The sequence below is a fragment of the Bos mutus genome, chromosome 8 (genome assembly GCF_027580195.1).
Source record: "Bos mutus isolate GX-2022 chromosome 8, NWIPB_WYAK_1.1, whole genome shotgun sequence".
Classification (NCBI taxonomy): Eukaryota; Metazoa; Chordata; class Mammalia; order Artiodactyla; family Bovidae; genus Bos; species Bos mutus.
This window is the reverse complement of record NC_091624.1, coordinates 69,750,049-69,774,402: the sequence shown is the minus strand read 5'-3', so window position 1 is coordinate 69,774,402 and position 24,354 is coordinate 69,750,049. Positions and strand designations below refer to the sequence as shown.

The 24,354-nt window shown below is 42.7% G+C and overlaps 1 protein-coding gene across 5 annotated transcripts in view; it reads right to left on the bottom strand.

Annotated features, from left to right (window-relative positions):
* The window catches only part of SMARCA2 (SWI/SNF related BAF chromatin remodeling complex subunit ATPase 2), a 180,041-nt gene that overhangs the window by 96,486 nt on the left and 59,201 nt on the right, over nucleotides 1-24,354 (bottom strand). For all 5 annotated transcript variants that reach the window (XM_070375823.1, XM_070375824.1, XM_070375826.1 and 2 more), the window contains exons 11-19: nucleotides 23,591-23,721; nucleotides 23,308-23,365; nucleotides 20,930-21,030; nucleotides 19,129-19,276; nucleotides 14,808-14,971; nucleotides 12,917-12,983; nucleotides 12,153-12,263; nucleotides 9,326-9,568; nucleotides 7,618-7,731 (exon numbers count right to left, since the gene is read on the bottom strand). In XM_070375823.1, the coding sequence (XP_070231924.1) occupies nucleotides 7,618-7,731; nucleotides 9,326-9,568; nucleotides 12,153-12,263; nucleotides 12,917-12,983; nucleotides 14,808-14,971; nucleotides 19,129-19,276; nucleotides 20,930-21,030; nucleotides 23,308-23,365; nucleotides 23,591-23,721 (1,137 nt within the window). The remainder of the gene's footprint in view (nucleotides 1-7,617; nucleotides 7,732-9,325; nucleotides 9,569-12,152; nucleotides 12,264-12,916; nucleotides 12,984-14,807; nucleotides 14,972-19,128; nucleotides 19,277-20,929; nucleotides 21,031-23,307; nucleotides 23,366-23,590; nucleotides 23,722-24,354) is intronic.

Genomic DNA, 24,354 nt, shown 5'->3' with positions numbered 1-24,354 from the left:
ATATATATATATACATGGCTTCCCTGCTGGCTCAGACGGTAGAGTCCGACTGCCTGCAATGTGGGAGACCTGGGTTTGATCCCTGGGTTGGGAAGATCCCCTGGAGAAGGAAATGGCAACCCACTCCTGTATTCTTGCCTGGAGAATTCTGTAGACAAGCCTGGCCGGCCGCAGTCCACGGGGTTGCAAAGAGTCAGACACGACTGAGGGACTAACTTTCACTTTCACATATATATGCATTTCCTCTGCTTCCCAACTATACCCTGTTTCATACAAACAGAACAGTTTGAGGAAAAACAGTACCCAGCCAATATCCTCCGATTTTTTTTTTTTGGAAAATATCTTTTTAAATGATCCTGTGTGGCTGGCTTCCCTCAATTCTGATCCTGAACGGAGATCCCTAAGCGCCTAGGTTGACTGTAGGTAACTACCCTCTGCTTTTGAAGGGTGAGAGGATACTACTTGTGGGAACAGTAGGCAAAGCAGAGGAGTGAGCCCACAGTTAAACGCAGCTTTATGACCATCTTTTTTAGAGGCAAGGCCTTGTGTGCTTCCACTTGAAACAACGGAAAAATCCGGTTTTAAACTGTGAGAGAGAATTCACGTGTGGGTGTTTTCGCACCCACCTGCAATACTTCTCACACACTCCTAATACACGCAGTCTGCCTTGATTATTTCCTATTATTATTTTTCTTTATGAAAAAAAAATCTCCAGAATACAAATGTGTAATTTTCATAATAAACATCAGATTAATGCCTAGAAATCTGCAGAATGTGATTAAAAGTAAATCAGCAAGCTGCCTAATGTTTAACAAACTGATTAAAAGTGATCAGGTTATTTTCAGCTCTGAGGACCAGAGTGAGGAGGTCACAGATGAAGAGAAGTTGAATATTCATCTGACTGTTGCTTTAGAAGGGGTCTGTCAGGCCAGCTGGAACCACAATTAATAGCATTTTGCCACTTGTTTTGATGCAGCAAATCAGATTAGAGAAAGATGAGCTCTTTTGCAGAAAAGTAAAGAAAAACAAGTTACCCGCCATAAAGTTTTTAATGACCTTCTTGGCCAGAGAAGAAGAACATCTCCAAGTTTTAATAAATAAGCATACACTTAATATGGCTTTTGTGTTTTACAGACTTGATCGTGGCATGTTTTAAAGTACTTTGACTTTCTCAAGTGCTGTTAACTCTCCATGTAACTTGATCATGGTGAAGAAAATATTAAACAACTTCAGACTTCGCAAGCATAATGATAAAAATGACACCGAGGGCTAATATTATTGAGCTCTTTCTATGGACCAGGCCCTATGCAAAGGTGCTTGGTGTGCCTTCTCCCATTTTACCATATAAGAGCTGTAAGGCAGAGTTAAATTCGGTGGTGTTTGCATTTTACAGATAAGGAACCTGAGCATCAGAAATGTTAGGTGCCTGGGTTGAAATGATGCAGCTATTCAATGATCCAGTTAGGATCAAACCAGCCTGCACTTTCTTAAGCTCTACACTAAACATAACCAAGAGGACTTTCAGGCTCCCTAGTTCTGCCCTGATGTTCATCTTCACTTGGGCCTCACTGCCAACCAGCCTGTGCACACCTTCCTGAAAGTGGGAAGCACGGCTGAGGCAAGCTTTAAGTGCACTAGGAGATGGCAGATCCAAAATGAGGGGCTGGGACCCTCAACCTCCTTCTCATCAGTTAGCTGCTGCCAAGAGCTGGATGGGAGGAAGCGTGGGAACGAGGCATGCACGATGATGCCATGCAGACAGGGAGGCCAGACAACCCCACAGGGGCCAAGTCAGCAGAGAAGTGAGCTCGTCCCTAGGACCTGACGGCTCCTGTAGAAAGGGGACCTCCACTCAACCCTCCTTCCTCACACCACTAGGGGGTCACAGACGCTGGTGTGATACGCATCATCAAAATCACCATTCCAAGTTTCACAACTGTATTTTACGTTTGCTCCTCGTAACTTCCCCAACAAGTCCAAGCTGTTTTGTCTTTGTATCTTCCTATAGTCTTAGGGCTGCCTTTCTAAATCTTAACTCTTCCTGAGGGCTCTTAGTAAGGTCTTCCCTGATCACTACACCTATCAGTCAATCTTCCTTTTTATTTCTCACAAACAAGTGTTTATTAAGCTTTTTTAATGGCAATCCCTTACCAAGAATACATGTTAATGTACCTCTTCTGAATACATGCCCATATATTTATTTATGAGTCATATGCATGAACTAATATTAATGCCTCAAAACACGAGTTAGTTTTAGGACACGGGTCAATATTAGGCACTTGTTTTACATCTACATTTCAAGGGGCCAAGGTGATGACATCTGATTTTTTAGCCAGTTATACCCTGATCCACTGGGATTTCTCACTGACTGACTCTCCTATGGCAAGGACCTTTCTTCCTTATGGGCTTCTCAGGTGGCGTTAGTGGTAAAAGAACTCGCCTGCCAATGCAAGAAACACAAGAGATGAGGGTTCGATCCCTAGGTGGGGAAGATGCCCTTGAGGAGGAAATGGCAACCCACTCCAGGGGTCTTGCCTGAACAATCCCATGGACAGAGGAGCCTGGCAGACCACAATCCATAGGGTAGCAAAGAGTCGGACACAACTGAAGTGATTTAACACGCATGTACCCTGTTCACTCTATAATGGGGCTGGTGAAAATTCACACTGGGAACAGGAGAGGTGGCAGGTCTGCACTTTTCCCATTGTCCACCTACCCGTACATTATTTCTCTTGTTTTCAACCTGTGATCCTGGGCAGAATCTTTTAAAAGTCTGTCATCCATCCTGAAGGTCAGGGGTGTTACAGTTTAGTTAAAATGAGATCATCCTAAAATTCTTTTATCTGGATATGGGAAACCCACAATGCTCACAACAGGCAGAAAGCAAAAGAACCCAACTGTGAGGGTGGATGGATGACCGATGTCCCAGGTGGGGGTGCTCCCCCTCACGCTCCCCATCCCCGGGATAACTGACACAGTCTAGGCCAGTTACCTGATGGACTCTGTGACACAGGCATATATACCACATGGGTACCAGTGTCTGTCTGCATGTTAAATCAAAAAACCGTATATTTTTTTTTAATTTTTAGGAGAAAAATTAATATAAATAGGAGCTCTAAAATCTTCCTTCCACACCCCAGTGGACTAGTAGTAAGCACCCCACACATACATACACATACACACACCCATGTGTGCTCTGGAGACCCCTGTCCTAAAGCGCTTGAATGCCTGGATCCCTCACCCTGATGGGGTGGGTGACGCTGCCTTTCATTGTCATGCCATCGTTCGGCGACACTGCACGCCATGCCTCCAATTTCTGGTAAAGTTCCTGCACCTCCCACCCCCACCCAAGTGCTGTGCAGTGCACAGAGCAAGCCGTCAGAGCCATGCATCAAGAAAAGGGCAGACTGACAGTGATGAGGCGAGGGAAGCCTTTGTAAGAATCACACCATCTCAAACGCTGCTGGGTCTGAGTCATCTCCAAAAACCTTGACGGCCCCTGACTAGAGCATGAATCTGAAAGTTCCTCAAAATGGGCTGATGCTGAAGGAAATAAAATCTGTATATGACTCTGTAATAAGGATGATTCTCCCACCAGGTTAGGCTTATGACGGCCACTGGGACTATTATTTTCAAAGGATATGTAAAACTGGGGTGCCAACCTCATGGACATGACAATTACCTCCTAAGACTCATTATGTTGGTAAATGATCAAACTGGTCCCTTCAAGGAGCCAAATCAGGTGGTTACAGTGGCCCAGACCCTCCTCCTATATAACCCGGGAAAAGCTTTCAACCTTTATTCATAGTTTCTCCCTAAACACAATTCCTCATGTATAATTTCCCTTCCAAAAGGATGCATTATTAGAATAGGAAACCCAGACTACTGTGTGTGATACATTATCACTTTGTGTATTGAGATTTCCAAACAATAATATTAAATTTATTAAAGTCCTGGGTTCTGAAATCTATGGCATGAAACCACACGGAAGTTTCTTACAAAGTTATGTACACATCTACCATATGACCAAGCCACTCCTACATACTTCCTAAAGTGAAATGAAAACCTATGCTCACACAAAAGCCTATACACAAATGTTCACAGCAGACAAGCATAACTGTCAAAAACTATAAACCACCCAAATGTCCTACAATTAAATTGATAAGCAAACTCTGGTGCATCCATGCAATAGAATACTATCCACTAATAAAAATGAACCAACTACTGATACATCCAACACCTTGGACGTTTCTCAAATTCATTATGCTGAATGAAAAACCACAGGCAGAAGGTCTGATGGGACATATGGTCTGATTCTATTCCTAAAACATTCTGGAAAACAAAAAGCTATGAGGATGGAGGATGAACCATCGGTGCTAAGAGGCTGAGGGCAAAGCGAGAGCATGCCTAAAAAGTGACAGCACTAGGGAATTCTGGGGGGGTGGGGGGTATGGGGAGACAGAATTGTTCTGTATTTTGATTGTGATGCAGTTAACGTAACTAGGAGACCTGGGTTCAATACCTGGAGAAGGAAATGGCAACCCACTCCAGTACTCTTGCTTGGAAAATCCCATGGATGGAGGAGCCTGGTGGGCTACAGTCCATGTAGTCGCAAAGAGTCAGACACGACTAAGTGACTTCACTTTAACATAACTGCATTTGTCAAAATTCAGATCTATATACCAAAGAACAGTGTATTTTATTATATTTAAATTAAAAAGTAAAATGGAAATCTACTTCCATAATTGATTCTTTTTCATGGAAACATTTGAGCGTTGCTTCCATAAAAGATTTAGCCTTTTGCGGCCATCCGCCACAACGCCTTTCTAGATTCTTTATACAGCCTGAGAAAGACATACATGTTTGTGGCTACAAGCAGATGGTGGCAGAAGAAAGCTCCTTACCCCCAAGGATAACACTTAGATGGCAGATTTTCCCCAGATCAAAGTCCTAGCAAGGTAGAAAGATCAAAGAGTGGACACTGGCCAAACCACATTAACAATAGCTACATACACATGCTAAGGGATTAGTTCATCACCTTAAAAGGGTGATGGTAAAATGCCAGGACCAGAGGACACCGAGAAACTTAATGAGAACAGGAAAGCAGAACCAAAGTCAGTAATAGAAACAGCGGTGCAATAGAGAAAGTAAGGACTCTGGGAGCAGCAGCTGTCATCAGCTGAGCCTTAACACGTGCCAGGCATTGCATTACGAGTACTGCATCCATTTAATCCTCTTCTATAAAGCATGTATTATCTATTTCCTAGCTCACTGCTGGGAACACTGAGACCCACTGGTTTAAGTAACATGCCAAGAGCACACAGTTAGCAAGAGACAGAGAATGCAGTGGGGACCCAGGTCCACTCTGACAGGCAGAGCCCATGATTTCCACTCCACCAGGTTACCTCCAGAAGAGGTAGCTTATCCATAGATTAAACAGACACACCTCGGGTATAGCACAGGTTCAGTTCCAGGCCAACACACACAGGGTGCAATAAAGTGAGTCATATAAACGTTTTTGTTTCCTAGTGCACATAAGTTATGTTTACACACTACAGTCTATCAAGTGTGCAATAGCACTGTGTCTAAAAAAACATTGTACATACCCTAATCCAAAATACTTCATATTGTGGAAAATGCTATCCTCTGAGCCTTCAGTGAGTCACAACCTTTTTGCAATAGTAACATCAAAGATCATGGACCACAGATTCCCATAACAAATTTAACAATAATGAAAAAGCTTGAAATATTTCAAAAATTACCAAAATTTGTGACACAGGGACATGAAGTTAGCAAATACTGTTGAAAAAATGGTGCCAATAGATTTGCTTGAGGCAGGGTTGCCACAAACCTTCATTTTGTAAAAAAATGCAATTTTTCAAAATGCAAACAAGGTATATATATATATATGGGTATTTAATATACCTCAAATATAAAAATTTGGGTATTAAAGAGTACAAGTGTACTTCATGCAGGAATCACGCTCTTCAAAATCTAATTTTTTAAAAAAAATTTATCAATACTCAGGAAGTTTTCTTGTGAAAAGAGCCATGAAATAAATGTTTTAGTAAAGTAAGGAATTCCTTGGTGATATAACCAATCATCCCATGATCCTTATGCTGCAAAAGTGTATATTTTAATCAAATGGACTTCTTAAAAACAGGGCATACTTTCAACTTGTAATATTTTTTAAATCTATCTATATTAGCCAGTCCTGGAAATCAGTAAACAAGATTTAGAAGTTTTATGGGATGAATAAATGAGTAAGTTCGGATAATTATCTTTTATTGTATTTGTTGCTTCTAAAGAAACAAAAGGAAGAATGGGGAAAATTAAAATCTTTAACGTTTCATTTCTGTAAGTTCTGGATCTCAGTAACACTAAAGGAAGCTACATGACCATTGTACCCATTCCCCAGCTTATTCAGTAACAAGGTCCACCTTGAACAGAAAGAGGGTTATCCAAAGATGTGAAGACCATAAGAAGTCAAAGAAATATTGACAGCATTCAATCCCCAAGATGCATTCACTAGCAAAATAAAATACTTAAACATTTGGGTTTTCACTATGATAAGCGTGGTATAAGAACAGTGTTAATATTTAATTTTTCTCTGACTACTAAAGATAGGGGATTAGGGGACAAAATTCTCTCTTAGTAAAGTAATCAACTTTGTACAATATCTTGCCAGCTCCCACTTAAAAATGAATAGGATGAACCAATCCGTCCAAAAAAGAGAGTCATTACACAGAAAAACACAATGATGCAAAACACACATTTCAGAATTGGCTCCTCTAAAGAGAAAAGTTACATCAAACTAACTCATGCGGCAAACGGTGCGCAATGCCAAATAATCTATCTGTAAGAAAATGAAACGCAGAATTCCAGTGTTTAGAACTCTAGCGGTTCCAAAATATGATGAGAAACATATTAAACTAATACCCAAATCCAGTCCAAAAATGTGGCGCTAAGGGCTCAAAAAGACATCCTAAAGCCCTGAAAAATCAGTGTCCAAAAAAGAATCTGAAAAATATTTGCTTAAGATGTTCATAGAATCTTAATTAGATGATGTATCTATAATAAGAACCCTATTTTTCACTTACTATCAGAACAGTGACATCCCAAGCATCCAACATTGAACACATTTCTGGGAAATGTGGCAAGCATTTACTAGGCCTTCTGATAAGGATACAAGCCCCGAACTCATAGCCTTATGTGGCTCAAAGCAGAACACTTTTATGGCGCCTGTAAGAGTGAACTCAACAAGGTTAGTAAAATTAAAAAAAAAAAATTTCTAAAGTTAAAATAGAATGTCTATTCACGTACTGTTAAGTTAATGTAAGTTAAAGCTAAAATGTAATGACAGTGATTTGGTAATTTTCAAATATCTGTCCCCAAACTTTTGGAAACCAAGATGAAATGTTCAAATTTCCATTCTCTCTCTACACTAAACCCTCCAGCTTCTCTCTAACAACTACAACAAAAAAGTCCTTTAAGATATTTTCCAGTTACCTGGAACTAAAACACAAGCCTGCTATTTCAGAAACACCATTTCAGGGGCAGGTAATTTGAATATAACGGCAGGGGGAATAAATTACAACTTTTGAATTTGTAACATACCTTTTCCGGAAGCTGAGATTCAACTTCTTTCTTCAGTCTCCTCAGTAAGAAGGGTCTCAACACCTTATGCAGACGTCTGATGATCAATATAGTTTCTTCTTCATTTAAGTCCACCTGCAAGAGAACCTTAGATGAATTTGATCCTTTTTTTTACGGTTATTTCATGTAATAACTCTTTATATTTATTATTGGTTTCAATATATGTCTGAAATTTTATGTGCATTAAGGCCAGGTTTATACCCGTCATGTACACCTCAGAATTCTGTTCCCACCTGCCTACCAGGCTGTAACAGAACAGCCTATAAACAGATGTCTTTGTCTGAATGCTGGCTTCTATGGAAAAGAGTTCAGAGCCACCAGTTTCAGACTGGGAGTGTTAACAGCTCAGAATTGGATGGGATATGATTGTGACAAAGGCTGATTGAAGACTGAGGTTGAACATGAGTGAAAGGGTAACAGTTAATGTGTTCTTACTTAAAATCGAGGGCTTCCCTGGTAGCTCAGCTAGTAAAGAATCTGCCTGCAATGCAGGAGACTTGGGTGCGGCTCCTGGATTGGGAAGATCCCCTGGAGGAGAGCATGGCAGTCCACTCCAGTACTCTTGCCTGAAGAATCCTCATGGACACAGGAGCCTGGCGGGCTACAGTCCATGGGGTCTCAAAGAGTCGGACACGACTAAGCGATTAAGCACAGCACTTAAAATTGAAGCAGTAAGTTGGGCTCTTAACTTTGTCTCAGATGCAGAAACATATGAACGGTACAGAGCTTGAACATGCAAAGAACAAGAATAAATACAGTTTATGCTGGTGGGTTGCTAAGCCCCTCTACCTGATTGCTCTGCTCTGCTGTGACTGTGTCAAGTTCAGTCCTATTTGTAAATGCTCTGCGTTCTCTTTCACCTTCCTCCACTAACCTCTAGGGGGCAGAGCTGATTGATGTTACCTTCTTCAAATGGGCAAGCCAATGAATTCCTGACAAACGGCAAGGGTACCTATAATATACCTCAAAATTAAAGGGCAAATGGTTCCAACACAAATATCCATAAAGCATTTTAAGTGCTTTTTCATTCCTATACTTAAGAAATCACTAATCAAAAGGACAGGTTCCTGTTTCTAATAAACGAGTTTTTAAGAGAAGGCAGAGAAAGGAATAATAATAAGAAATTTGAAAACAGCTACTCCAAGGTTTGCAGAATATTTATATATGCACAAAACTGAGATTCACACTAAAATCTGAAAACGATGCATACAGAAAATAACTATACACTAGTTTGGCTTTACACACAAACTCTTAACGTGGAAATGGTTTAAGGGGAAGCCCAAGTTTATAACAAGAAAATATTTTTTTTCAAGGTTTACACGTGGTTGGTTGAGCTGTGGTTACAGACTGAACAAGTATCTCTGTATCTATCCTCCCTGTGGTCCACAGCATTTAAGCATTCCACTGGTCAGGAACACCCTCTGCTGGCCTAGCTACCACAATGGCGAAAGACAATGGGATTAGGACACCCTAGATCCTAGGATCACTTACCCATTACTGGATCCATTCTCTCAGGATGGAAAAATATCCCTGGAGTGAACGCACACCCACCCACTGACTGGCTTCCTGATATTTTACAACACCGTAAGCCACCTTGTGGTCTCAGCCTTAGGTCCTGTCATTTCATTTCTTTGTCATGCAGCGGGGAAAATAAATGTTAGGCCAGTACCCTCTCTCCAGTCATGGCAAACGGTGCATTAAACCACTGCTCGAATGTGCTGCAGCTCTTAAAAATGGTGGGGAGGAGGAAGTTGAGGAGGGCCCAGAGTTCCGGGAGCTTATTCTGCAGTGGGGTCCCGGTCAGGAGGATCCTTCTGGGGGCCACGTAGTGCGTGTTGAGGACCTGTGTCAGCTTGCAGTGGTGATTCTTCATGCGGTGGCCTTCGTCCACTATCATGTATTTCCACCGGATCTGTAATGCAAGAGGAAGGACCAACGTGGTGAGCGAGGGAAACACAAGTATCCCCGAGAGGCAAGTGGTGATGTGGAAAACCAAAGAGCTCATGCTTGGTCCAGGCTGTGGCATGATACTCCTCAGCATAAACGATTCTCAGCAGTCTATTTCCTATACGTGACAGGTCATGTCACGCACCATGCAATGATGGGATGAAATAACAAAATTCGATCCCTAAGTACCTTTTCACAAAGAAGGCAACTAGGGCTCAGAAAGAAACGATCGGGCCAGGACTAGCTCCTGTGTCTTCCCATCCGGTACCTCTTCTATCAGTGCTCTGTCATGACAGCCTGCCAGATTTAAAGGCTACATAACCACTGCTCATTGAGTACAGAATATAGTTCCCCACTTGAAGCAGAGGTTAATGACTGATTCCTCCAAGACGACGTCAGCAAGTACCTATAGCAGAAGATCTCTGGCTTCATGCCCTTTTTCTATTACCTCGGCTGACTACTACCTTCAGGGCTTGGCTCCTATTCTTTTTTTTCTAATTTGAACTTAGTTGCTAAGATTTCAAAGTTGGAATATTTCACCTAAAAATCTGGACATGCAGCGTCTTTTAAAACATTAGAAGATCTAGCAACCTGGACTCTCTTACTTCACACGGATTCCTGACCTGCCAGGTCCATACCTGCCAGGTCCAGGACCCCGGTTTCAAGACGTCTAAGATGAAAGGACAGACTCACTGGCAGAGAGGGCGGTACTAAAATAGCATTGTTCTGTTTATGCCAAAACTTCAGAATTAAACACAATATATTCCTCCAGCATGACTGTCACTTCAAAAATAAAGAATGACCATATGACACGATCTCCCTTTCTAAGTCTACACACAGTCCCCTTCCCCTCTCACATCTGATCCTTCAGCCCCCTCCAAGGTCACGTTTCTCAAAGTGAGAACAATGAGGAATAACCCACAAAGCCTATCCAATCCCCACAAAACAGTGGCAATGGCCAAGAAGAGCATCTGGCATTCAGATGTCCCTGGATCCCACTGCAAAGCTCTTAGGAAGGAAAAGCAAAGAATTCTATGAAGTCTCGCCTTCCTCAGTAGAAGCACCAGGAAAATCAGGGGAAAAGGAATAAAACATCACTCAGAAAGGGATGTCCAGGTAAAAGAAACTACCAGAGGTGTTTTGGGGTTTTTTCCCCCCCTTCCCCCACCTCCACTAAGAAAATTCCTTAAGAATAATTAAAGTTGTACAATCAATTGTCCCAAACTTACCAATAAAAGAGGCCAGAAGATAAAAATGTACTGATCAATATTCTAAATCCACCTTCCTGCCTAATTTAGCCTATAAAATAATAAGGAATCGAAGGTCTATAATTTTGCTATCGGATCTACTGCTAATTAGGTCTTCCACTCAAAAAAAACTACTACCTCTTTCCAGATTTTCATTCTCCAGAAACAAAGGCAGTACATCCGTTACCAGGCGTCTCCGGCGAATTTTGAAATGCATATGCAGAACACACGATCCAAATTTTCTTAAAAGGGTCTCAAATGTACACACACATTCCCACAGTTATACTGAAAACATGTCATTTTTGACACTGCCAAATCCATCTCAGAGTGTGAAGAAGACGAACTCACAGCATTGTTGCTGGTGCCGTCTCGATTATTAAACCTCCCCTGGGAGCACGTTTCCTTCATGTATTTCCTAGGACGCCATGAAGGGAACTCTCTGTTCCCAGGGCAAAGGTTTAATGCAGAGATTGAACAGATCCCAGAAATAGTGATTCTGTTCAGTTCTGGCCATAACTTAGTGTCAGATTATAATGCTTTCAAAACACCACAGCGTAAAAGAAATTACCAAAGGAAAAAAAATGAAGTTCTCCTACTCGCTCCATGATAGAAACTACTCCCATCGTTCTACATGAATATATTTGGAGGCAAGATGACATAAATGGAAAAAAAGATTCTATTTTTTGGCTAACGGACAGTTTAGGACCTATAAATTAGCAGATATGTAGGTCGCAGGTAGAAAACAACTCTTTCCCGACTCCAAATATATAGTCATAGAAACAACCCAGAGTCATCCAAACAAGAATAGCCCATTATTTCACTGGAAATCAACATAAAACAGGGAGAGCACAAAAGCTACAGCTTGGATAAACGTTCATATGGAGAAGACCATATGGAGAGATGCCTGCTCATCTCTGGAGAGACAAAGACACAAGAGGCATGAAGTTCCGCTGCTGACAATATCCCAGGGCAACAAAAACAATTATTTCTTCCACAAGCACGATGTTCAGAGCTGTTGGAGAGAAAAAGAGTTGCAGAAGGAACCCAGGTAAATTCTTTTAAGAGATGTAAACTCATTAACTACAACAGGATAGGTAAGAGTCCCAGGATCACTGACATGCAACAGAAAACAGCATACATAAAATTAAAAACCCATGACCAAAATATATCTGACTCAAAGAGAGAGGGAGAGGGCAGTCATCTAATGAGCAAATTATAGTAGTGAGTATAATTTGGGGAATATTTTAACATTCCAGTTGCGATGGTCCATAATTCGAGACAAAAGAATTTTTTTAAACATACCTTTGCAAGAATGTGCTTGTCTTTTATGATGTACTCATAAGTAGTCAGGAGGACGTTGAATTTGCCACTCCGTAGCTGGGGGACAAGAGAGCGACGCATGGCAGGGGTGCCCTGAATGGGAAGAAAATACAGATCTATATTACCCCAGGGAAGGAGATGTGCATTGTCTCTCACCACTCGTGGCTTAATGGAGCCCAGACACATGACCAAGGACTGCACGTACACGCAATTATCATATATAGATCCATTATCCAGGAGGAATGTACTTGGGAAAATTGCCCACGTCTGGGTACTTTTCAGACTCTTGTGGAGAGGCTTTCCCACTGCAGACCAAGGGAGGGCAGGGAGAGAAAAGGAAATTATGGTGACCCCAAGGTAGCAGAGAACCCGCTGCTCTGCTGAAAGGCTCCATTTCTACAGGGGCGTCCAGCCGGCACTCGGCTGTCTGGGTAATTGCCTAACTTTGCAGGAACAGTGGGCATGGTGCTGGCATGCGGGATATGCGATATTTGTCATTTGTATTACTCTCATCAGAAACCTCGCAATATGATAATTAACAATTTTCTTCTGCATTTCACTATCTGAAAGTAATTATGGTTTATTACAGTAATCTTCTTGGGATGATTAACTCTCACTGTTTAGTACATGATGTACATGACAAAACTTTACAACCAAATACAGTTCACAGATGTGCACAAGGAACGAAGAAAATAGGGTCTATTTTTTGCTTTTCCACATTTATATATAAATACAGCATTCCAAACCTTGTAAGAAATTTTCACCACAGAAGGAGCCCATTTGTCAAATTCATACGTCCAGTTAGATAGAGTCCTGTAGAACAAAACAAAATACAGAGAGATGTTTGTATAAAAGTCTGTGGTTAAAAAGATGTTCTCATTCACTTTCAGGCCTCACCTTGAAAGAGGACAGAGAATATAAAATATCTCAACTACACATTCATTTTAAAGGTGTGGAAATACGAGATAAGTTAGAAACAAGTGCCACAAGGCGTGACAAGTTTGAGGATTCATAAGAAATCTCATGAGAGGGAAAAAAAATTAAAGAATGCATAAACACAGAGGACAAAAAAGCATCTTATTTTTAATACTGAAAGACAGCAATTACCAGAGTGATTTGGGGACTCTAAAAACAGCCATATAAATTCAGAGAAATTTGAGTCAGGAAAAAAAAATGATAAAAGCACATGAAAATACTAAATAAATCTGCCAGGAGGGAGCAGGGGGAAAAATAGTAAACGTCTTAAAAAAAAAAAAAATCCCCCAAACCATCAATGTAATCTATGAGTCAGAACATGCAAAATATAGATAAAAAGCAAAATACATGTTCAAGATGTAGATAACATGGAAAGGATGTCTAAGTACTATGAGTTCAAATAAAATGGATTTAAGAGGTCTGTGAAGAATTCTCATTTAGGCAAAATTTGAAGGAAACACTAAAACAGAAGTTTTACTTTTTCTCAAGGTCCAAGTCTATAATGAGCAGTGAGATCTAGAAGAGGACCTCAGTGAACAGGCTGCACTTGTGTGCAACCTCACACCACAGTCAGATGCACTCCCATCCAAGGAGGGTAGTTTTGAACAGGAATTCCTTCCTGCGGGTATGTCCACTCAAAACCCGCAAGGTCCACGCAGTAGACAAGGCACTGGAAATGTGATGGAAAGGACAGGATGAAGACCTGTCCTGACAAAGCGGCATCGCCACTGCAGATAAACCACAGTACTGAGGGCAGTTCAATACATAGTTCAGAGTCTGCATTTTGATTTAGACTCTGCTTTAAAGGGGACAGTAAAGGAAGATCTAAGAATATACATTTTTTTGAATATATGTAGCCTTTTAGAAACATAAGAAAATAATAGGAAATCTTTTTTTTTTTTTTTTTATCGTGTGTGAAGTGATATCTCATTGCTACTTTAACTTTTCATTTTATGATCACTGAGACTGTGTGTGTGTCTGTGTTATATGTGTAGTATTTTTTAGGCTAACTGAAAAATGTTATAAAACAAAACCCATGAATTTTAGTACTTCAGTGACACGTATGTGTGTGTCAGTCGCTTAGTCATGCCCGACTCTTTGCGACCCCATGGACTGTAGCCCGAGAGGCTCCTCTGTTCATGGGATTTCCCAGGCAAGAATACTGGAGTAGGTTGCCATTTCCTTCTCCAGGGGATCTTCCCGACCCAGGGATCGAAACTCGGTCTCCTGCATTGCAGGCAGATTCTTTACTGTCTGAACCACCAGGGAAGCCCATAGTTTGTCTATAGAAGGCCACATCAGCTGTTCAAAAGATAAAAAATTCTGTGCAGAGCTTTGTGTGATATGAAATACCCATATCAAAACTTTCAGCTTCATGAGCCACTTCAGGTGTGATAAAGAATGAGACCCACTGTGCGGTATGCAGGCTGTGTAGACTGCAACAACACAAAAGGCTGGAAAAAAATCACTTCATTTTGTGCTTATGTAGCCAATCAAAGAGGCCAGGGTGGGAGACAGGGTGGGAAATGAAACATCTAAATCCAGATTATATGCTCTTGATAATCCCACTATAGGCTACAACTCTGCCTTAAATGACAGATGACAAATAGGGCAAACTCTAACATAAAGAAAGATAACTGCAGAATAAATGGCTTTACTTACGAAAGGGGAACAATGATGAGATAGGGGCCATTGAGTCGTTTGTGCTCCATCAGATAAGTGATGAGTGCAATGGTCTGTATGGTCTTTCCCAGCCCCATTTCATCAGCTAAGATTCCGTTCAAATTGTTATTATACAGAGAAACCATCCATTCCAGGCCCTGGAGCTGAAATGAAGAGTAATTGCTTCAATTATCCAAGATCTGCACAGGTAATTAATACTAATACAACTCAAGTGGGGCTGCGACTTCTTAACTCCTCCGTGCTGTACGTCGGATTTCCCGCAGTAGGAACGTGGGGGAAGCACCAGCACAAAACGAAATTCAACTGTGAGCCTGTAATCGCCCCACTGCTTGGCAGGTGCTGAGTGCTAATCAGATTTAGAAGTGATGGGCTGGAGCGCTCCGGGGGGATTTTAAGCAGCTTTACCATTCATCCCTACTTAGCATTTCACAGTATATGGCATTCTAGAATTATTAGAGATGAAGAAAACCCAAATGAAAATCCATTCTAACCACTCCAAGAACAAAAAGCCAATGTGAGAATTAAAGAAAAACAAGCCAGAAGGCAGGTTGGGCATGGAGATCACAGGTCATTAGAAACAGCCTTCCTGGTAATAAAGAGCCTGTCAGCCCCTCGGGGGTGGGGTCCCCTCAAGTGAGGTAGCAGAGTGATCACGGAGCCAGGGGCATCTGCTGGCGGAGAAAGCTCCCAGGCCTCACAGGGGAACTCTGCAATGCAGGTGCTCCCCAAAGGCAGCTGACCCCAGGAACCACCTTCAGCACAGTTAAGTACAAAAGCACAGCACCAGAGACACAGCTTTGGATTCCCACGTTACACACAAGAAAGAGTGGGTGAAAATACAAAATTGTCCAACTTTCCTCTCCAACCACCAACTCCCTTCCACCACCGTTATCACAGATGTTAGTTTAAATGAGAGGATTAACTCTGCCTCTCTCTATATATATATACATATGCATGTGTGCTCAGTCATGTCCAGCTTTTTGCAACCCCATGTCACTATAGTCTCCAGGCTCCTCTGTCTATGAATTGTCCATGAAACTGACCTGATTACAGACAGGTCAAAAGAAACATCTGTTTACAGCCTGCTGCTGCTGCTGCTGCTAAGTCGCTTCAGTCGTGTCCGACTCTGTGCGACCCCATAGATGGCAGCCCACCAGGCTCCCCGGTCCCTGGGATTCTCCAGGCAAGAACACTGGAGTGGGGTGCCATTTCCTCCTCCAGGGCATCTACCCGACACAGAGATCAAACCTGCGTTTCTTGTGTCTCTTACATTGGCATGAAATTCTTTACCACTGCACCACCTGTGTGTGTCTGTGTGTGTGTGTAATTGCTACAGTCAATTTAGCTTGCTAATAAAGTTACGCTTAGGGAAACGTTAATTTTCATTTCTTTCATGTAAAAACAAGAAAAGTGATTCTTCCATTTTCAATATTTATTAAGTGGTGATTCTGTGAAAGGACCAGGCAAGGAGCTACAGCACATGGATATCTACATATGTAAGATGCATGCCTCCCTTCTGAAGTTTACAAAGAGAAGCCAATAGGCCATTCATGCACCAAGAAGCAGTTGGCAGTGCGAATGTCATATTTATAAAACTGTATAGACCAGAATTTTTCTTGGGATGAGCAACTACAATGGTTTGAAGAAGTATTTGGATAAGCTTCTTGGGGTGCCTTGTACCATGCAAGATTCTGAATCATCCTAAAGGTTTTTGCAGAACAGCAGTAATACCAAGAGATGAGAAGAACAGAAAGAGGCCCTCAGGGGATGCGCAAAAGAGAGAGGGGCAGAGGAGGAATGGTGGGAACCCAGAGTGCTCAGTGGGAGGAGCTGCACGCCTGCAATGTGACCCCGAGACCACCCGACCTTTAGGAGTCAGCTAAATGCCAGACACATTTAGACACTCCATGAGAGTGGATTTCTTTCTCTATTTGTTAATGAAAATTGGCAAAGGGGCTGAATTTTGCATCTGTTTTAATCCCAGGTAAAACAGAAGCAGAAATTGATTTCATCAGGTGGACATGGGTAGTCAGAGTCCAGGAATAAGAAACTTTATGAAGCAAAAAAAAAAAAACAGAGGAGGGGCAGAGTGAAGCATGTTCAGGAAATCTTACAGCAGCCAGCAGAGGAGGAAGGCCATAGAGGAGGAGATAGGTTTGAAAAGACAGTGATGAAGAATACTTAAAAAGTTCTCAGATGGCAGAAGGAAATCAATGCGGCTTTAAAAGTTATTTATGAATAATCTAAAGAATGCACTTTCCATACACAGACATACAGGAGGTCATCAGAACCAACTCCAAGTTCCTATCTACATCAGGTAGGCCAAATCAGATGACAACAGCTTTGAACTTCATGAAACTAGCATGGTCTTTGGAGAGAACATTGACCTCACTGCAGCCAGAGCACTGGTTCTCAAATTGTGCTCCAGGGACTCTCGAGGGTCTCCAGACTCTTCTGAGGAGATCACAAGATCAAAATTATTTTCTTATTAACACTAAGGCATCACCTGTCTTTTATATTGCATTGACATTTGCATTGATGACGCAAAAGCAGTAGTGGGTATAAACTGCTGGTGCTTTAACACAAATCACGGCAGTACTGAGGCAGCAGCAGCTGTATTCTTCACCTCCACACAATGGCAACCAACACAGTGCTGCGTTCTAAGAGTTCAGTGGAGCCTGGACTCAAGTTCCAAAAGTTTGAGAGCTATTGGCCAAAGGTGTATATTGGGTTGGTCAAAGAGCTTGTTTAAGTTTTCCATAATATCCATAAGATGTTATGGAAAAACCTGAATAAAGTTTTGACCACATTAGTACTTCCCAAAGTGTATTCCAAAGGACCCTAATTTTATAGGATATGAAGAGGAATATGATATACGAAAAGAAAGTTTGGTGGCCAGAGAAATTTGGGCAATATGAAGCTAAACTCATTTCACTGTAGGATGCTGATACGGATGCGTGACACATTTATTTTTGCAGAGTCATGAGTTGCTGATGCACAGCACGGGCTACCAAGAGGGGTCACTGCCAGGGTGCTCAGACGTCTGACTGGCTCTGAAAGTCCTGGGTGACACCTCTGATCAATTATAAGGGCCTCTGTTCATTCTTATACATCTCCAACTTTGGAATAGTAAATTATACAGTAATCCAAGTTACAGTTGATAGTATTTCCCATATTTATTAATATTTAACCACAGAACCCATTTTCCCCATTCTTTTTGGGGTCTATCTCACAGGACAAATGTTGCAAGGAACACACTTTGGAAAATACTATGAAGCGGAAGGAGTAAAAGACAGGTGCTGACCTCATTACAGACAGGTCAAAAGAAACATCCGTTATATTTACAGCCTGCTGCTGCTGCTAAGTCACTTCAGTCGTGTCTGACTCTGTGCGACCCCATAGACGGCAGCCCACCAGGCTCCCCCGTCCCTGGGATTCTCCAGGCAAGAACACGAGTGGGTTGCCATTTCCTTCTCCAATGCAGGAAAGTGAAAAGTGAAAGGGAAGTCGCTCAGTCGTGTCCGACTCTTTGCGACCCCATGGACTGCAGCCTACCAGGCTTCTCCGTCCATGGGATATTCCAGGCAAGAGTACTGGAGTGGGGTGCCATTGTCTTCTCCATGTTTACAGCCTAGTTTTCATCAAAGCATGGATGCTCACCCCTTTACTGTGTCCCCCCCCCAAAAAAAGCATGTAAATGTTGTAGACAGCAATTCTTAGGTGGCTGAATTCATAATGTTAAACTATAGCTACCACCGAAAGTTTTGAAGAAATATACTTCATTTACTTCAAAAAGGGACACAGATGTTCCCTGTACTCATAGAAAGTGGCTGGGTTTTCCCTTCTGAAGAGATCCATGGGTAAAATAGTTGCAAAGGTTAAGTCAGGATTTCTGAAAACAATTCATCCCAAAACCATAAAAGGGAAAACGGGTGAACGCCTTAGTGAAGAAAGTAAAATGGAACGCTCTAAACAAGAGTTACAGGCACAGCAGAGAGAACTGCTACACTAGAAGCGATATGAGGACTTCCCTGGTGGGCCAGTGGTTAAGACTCCACAATTTCACTGCAGAGGGGCATGGGTTTGATCCCTGGCCTGGGGAACTAGGATCCCGCATGCCATGAAGTATGGCCAAAAATGAAAAAAGAAAGAATCTAACCCCAGACGCCTGCCATCATCAACTCTCTTGAGCAATTAGCATGCACACAACATATCCAATCAAAATTAGGTAACAGATTGCAACTTGCCAAGAATACAGTTCCCTGTGTTACCAAGAATACACAGTTACCACATCAGTTACCTGATAATGCTTCAGGGTTCCATTAATGAGGAGGGCCGACTGCTTCTCCACCCTCTCGGAGATGGCGTGGGCCACGGTATAGTAGGACTGGGAGCCTCTGGCACTGTACTGCATGCTGTACTCATCGTCCACATCTTGCTTAGCTGTCCTGGGGCAGAGAAAGTGGAGAGTCACGCACAGGGAAGTTGTGCATGAATGGAGAGCCAAAAACAGCTGCAGTAAGTAGAGCTTCATTTATCACCTCCTTCACGTGTGCACGCTCAGTCATATCCAACTCTTTGGGACGCTATAGACTGCAGCCTACCCAGCTCCTCTGTCCATGGGATTCTCCAGGCAAGAATGCTGGAGTGAGTTGCCATGCCCTCCTCCAGGGGATCTTCCCGACATAGGGATAAAACCTGAGTCTCTTGCATCTCCTGCACTGGCAGGCAGATTCTTAACCACTAGCGCCACCTGGGAAGCCCCCACACCTACTTCATGCCCAGCAGGTAAAACATATCTGTAAATCCTCACAAAAAGCAAGCAAGGCAGACGTTACTATTACCTTCCCTACTTTACACCTGTGGAGAACTTCAGACTAAGTTCATGACTTCATGAATTTTCCCAGGTCGCATGAAGGACGCTGGCATCAGGATTTGCACACAGGCCTTCCTGACTTCAGATGACTGCTGTGAGCATGAACTGTATGCCTGCAAGTTCACACTTTGCCAGTGAAGTGTCCTAGGCCCTTGAAAATCAAAGATAAATCCTACCCACAGAACACTGCCCAAAGCTTGGACAGATTAGAGGGGGCAGAAGGTGGCATTAAAGACACGGGAAAGAGAAGAGGTAGTGTTCTGTTTTTGCACCAGGTTAACCGACTACTGTGTCACTCCACAGAGGGGGCGTGCGAGTGTGCATGCTAAGTTGCTTCATTCCTGTTGGACTCCTTGCAACCCTATGGACCGTCCATGGGATTCTCCAGGCAAGAATACTGGAGTGTTGCCATGCTCCCCGCCTCCAAGGGATCTTCCTGACCTAGGGATCGAACCTACATCTCCTGTGGTTCCTGCATTGCAGGCAGATTCTTTACCACTTAGCCACCATGGAAGCCTCCTATGGAGGTGGGGTGGGGGTGGGCTCCTAAAACATTCAGTGAAGAAGGGGGCAGATGGATAAAGGAAAGATTACTGAAGTGGGCACAGAGCCCTGGAATAAAAGGAGAAAATATCAGAATGTCTATTTCTGGTTTTTTTTTTTTTTAAATCTCATCACTTTAAAATGTTCTCTTTTGCAGATTGTTTCACCACAATTTTTCTTTTAACACTAGAGCAATACAGGCAAAGAGCTGTATAGCCCACCGGTGTAGAGGATGGGTGTGGTGAGGCAAAGAGCTCGGTGCTCAGGTGAGGGGAAGGACTCTGGGGTGTTTCAGAGACTGGGCTGGGGGAGTCGGGGGCTGACCACCTGCAGCAGCGAGGACAGAGAAGGGAAGGGCACATCCCTTGTGGGTTTCTGGAGGAGTGTTGATGCCATTACGGGAGGTGGGAAAGGCTGCCGGTTGGAGGGGCAAATTTCAACTAGGATGGAAGTGCTTATGACATGAGAAACCCAGGAGTGAGGGAGTCAGGAAGGAGAAGAGGACTAAAGAAGGGGCTGAGCGGTGAGACACGCTGGTGACCTCTGATGGTGGCATTTCAAGGGGAGTCTGGGCATAAAGTCAGCTTCCATCCTTAAAGACAAAATTCTCTAAAAGAAAATTCATAGGGGATAACCCTCATGAAACGCATGTACAAGAGATGAAACTCTGAGCGATACATACTCGATGATCTGCTTGGCGTCCTTCTCCGAAACCTCCTCGCTGTTTGGATCCAGAAGTATTTTCTCTTCAGTTTCCTGCCTGCTGGACTCTTCCTCCTCATCCTGGAAAAGGAACAAAGACTCCACTTTAAAATAAAGAGGGAATCCCTAGGATTGGCATTTTGTGGAAAGAAAGGGAATAGTATTCAACTTGTCAAGTGAAGTGAACGCAACCGAGGGGGGACATAAATTTAACCCTAACCTACACTAGGCAATTCCCACCGCTCTATCGCTGTTTAAACCACTGAATGAAAGAACAGAAGGAGCCCTCTAGGGATCCTGGAACCCTTGCTCCCCGGGAGTAAATTCGTAAAAACCATGCCAGAAAGATGGATCTGTATCAATATTTGGTCATCAGAGAGTCTTGCAGATCAGGGGTCCCTAACCCTCGGGTCACGGATGGGTACCAGTTCATGGCCTGTTAGGAACAGGGCTGCACAGCAGGAGGTGAGCAGCGGGCAACTGAGTGAAGCTTCATCTCTATTTACAGCTGCTCCCTATTGCCTGTATCCCCATGGTCTGTGGAAAAACTCTTCCACGAAACTGGTCCCTGGTGCCAAAAAGGTTGGGGACTGCTGCTGTAGACATCTGCTCTTGATAACTGAGCCACCTTCTAAAACCCTTCTCTTCCAAAGCCAGTTGAAGAGATCTTAGTATTGTCTTTCTGATGATGCCAGTGGACCCTGGATGTTCTCACACGCCTTCACGGCGGAGGGACTGGAGCTTGTAGGCATGTGGTCTTCTGGGTGTGTGTTCTGGGGCCACTTCATATTTCTGGATATGTAGATAAACACTGTCAATAACATGGCAAAGGATTCATCACCTCCCCACCTACTTGGTTCTGCTGGCCCGTTGGAAAGCTTTACTAAATATCCATTATATCCACTACTACCCACTTGGTGTTGAAGGCTATATCTTTTCAGATAACCTAGAAGAATCCCCTTTAAAAGTAGGCTTAAAGAGAATGATGCTTTTCCATCACTTTTGAATGAAACAATGAGGACTGACAATGATCGTAATGCTGAACGTTAAATCTATGATCACAGATCATTGAACTGTAAGGGGTAAAATGAGGAGTGGGTACAGCTCCTTCATGACCAGGTGAACCCCAAGAGGGGACATGACTGGCCACAGATGAGGACCCAGTCTCTGGACCCCCAGCTCAGAGTTCACTCTGGTCCCAGTTGTCTGGAGCTGTCTGCAGTTGTCACTCTTAGAGGGCATCCTTGGGTTGAGCAGCCTTCTTTACCTCGTCTCTGTCCCTCCCTGGCTCTCAGACTCAATGAGAAGATTCTTCCAAAGGATCATTTATGGACCCATTCATCCGAGTAAACAAGAGATATTTAAAAAATTGATTTTGTAAGTTTCAAATATCTCAGAGAAAGAGTGGCCTATAAAAAAAAATTGCATTCCTCCAAAAGTATTTGCTTGTTAATAGTACGCTTTAAAAAATAATAATAACTTTTATTATCTTTCATCTTTAATCCATGGTAGATTAATTTAGGAAACACAGGTCCACAAAACAGAAGAAAATAACAACAGTCTTAAAATTCTGGTGAGCTGTCACTGGTAAGGCTGCTCTGCTCTGGTGTTCTTTGAACCAAGATTCCTCTAAACTGGTAAACATCAGATTTATGACTACACACTAGCAATGCTCTAATAAAGGAGATAAAAATCTTCATTTATTTCTTCTATTTGTAATTGTTAAGCAATTTAAAGTTGATCTAGAAATACCTTGATTATTCTTTCATTTCTATTAAAAGTATACCATTTTAGGTTCTAGATACAGTAAGTATTCCTTCCAAGAGACTGAGAAAGGTGGATACCAATTATATCCAAAGAATTAAAACAAGAATCCCATTAAAAAAAAAAAAAAACAACAAACCAAGAGGCTCAATAAACTCATTAAACCAAGTACATGTTGCCCTTTTTGTCCAAATTTCAATACTTACAGCTTCAAACAGGCCTAAGCACTAAAGGACTTCAGGCATTTTTAGGCTCTTAACCCTCAGTGTAAACCACTTAGAAGCATGGAATTGCTTTTCCCAAAGTAATCCATCTCCAATTTTCCTCCAGAGACCTTTCTACCACCTCCAATTTAATGCCAGCTTCTCTTTTCTTGGTTTCAAATAAATTGAGAATTCACCAAGTTTCCCCACTGGCCAGAACGAGCCCCTGAGAAGTCACTGTGAAACTAGGCATGAACCAGCGAAGCTCCGGCAAACCCTCCAGGCCAGTAGTCACCCGCTGGCTAACAGTGGCGGACGAAGAGGCAGAAGGACCCAGGTATTTTCTGAGAACATTCCAGCCAATGAACTCCAAACAGAGACACAAACATACCTCCTCCTCATAATCAGAATCACTCTCTTCACTGTCCGATCTAGGGGCAACTTCGTAACTACGAGAAAAAGAGCAGGGAGGAAGAGCAAGTTTAGCTTTTTAAATTATTATGTGTGTGTATGTGTATACACAAATACATACGGCCCATTCTATGTACAAATGACAAATGCAAGTAATAACCTCAGTTCAGCAATGGTCAGGTTGTTTCAGTTCCCAGATTTTACAAGGACCACAAAAATCTAAAAAGCCAAAGAACACCAATAATTCTGCTTTCATGCCATACCCAGGATTCATTTCCAACCAGGCGTCCAGCTGACTTGCTTTGGGTGCTTCTGGGCCAAACAGGACCTTGCCAGTTTCTGTGTGAGTCACTTTGACGGGGAGGTCACTCATCTGGCTGCTCTCATCTATGGGCTAGACAGAAGAAAAGACACGGCACTGCTTAGTGTTATGATATTCTCCCAACTCTGTGCTACAGTTTGTGGCTATCCAGCATTTGAAACCCTTTCCTGTGATTAGAAATTTTGTCTCCTGGTGAGATGTCTCCCAGGTGGGATGTGGGAGGTCACTTTTCACTAAAGAAATGGAAAACATTGGCCTTCCTTGCAGCTAAGGTGTTGGCACAAGACCTAAGCTCTGCAACTGGGCACATTCACCAAGGCTCTGAATCAGGACCTAGAAGAAAGCGAGGGCCAATGGGCACACTGGCACGAGAGCAGACAACAGTGGCAGCATTGCCAGTGCAGTGGTATTGGCCATGCCTACTCCCAAGGCCAGCTGTGTCTTCACTAACCTGGTGTAGAGTACACCACAGTAACACATAACTGAAATAACAGGGTAGTCCCAGCCAGATTATTGCCTTCAGGAGATCTGATGACCCATGCAATATCCTAGTGACATGTTGCCTTCTTACTTAAATCAAGCAGAGCTGATTCTTGCCATTTTCAACTAAGAACCCTTAAACCCCCACATATTAATTTGCTGTTGTTCAGTCACTAAGTCATGTCCGACTCTTAGGGATCCCATGGACTGCAGCATGCCAGGCTT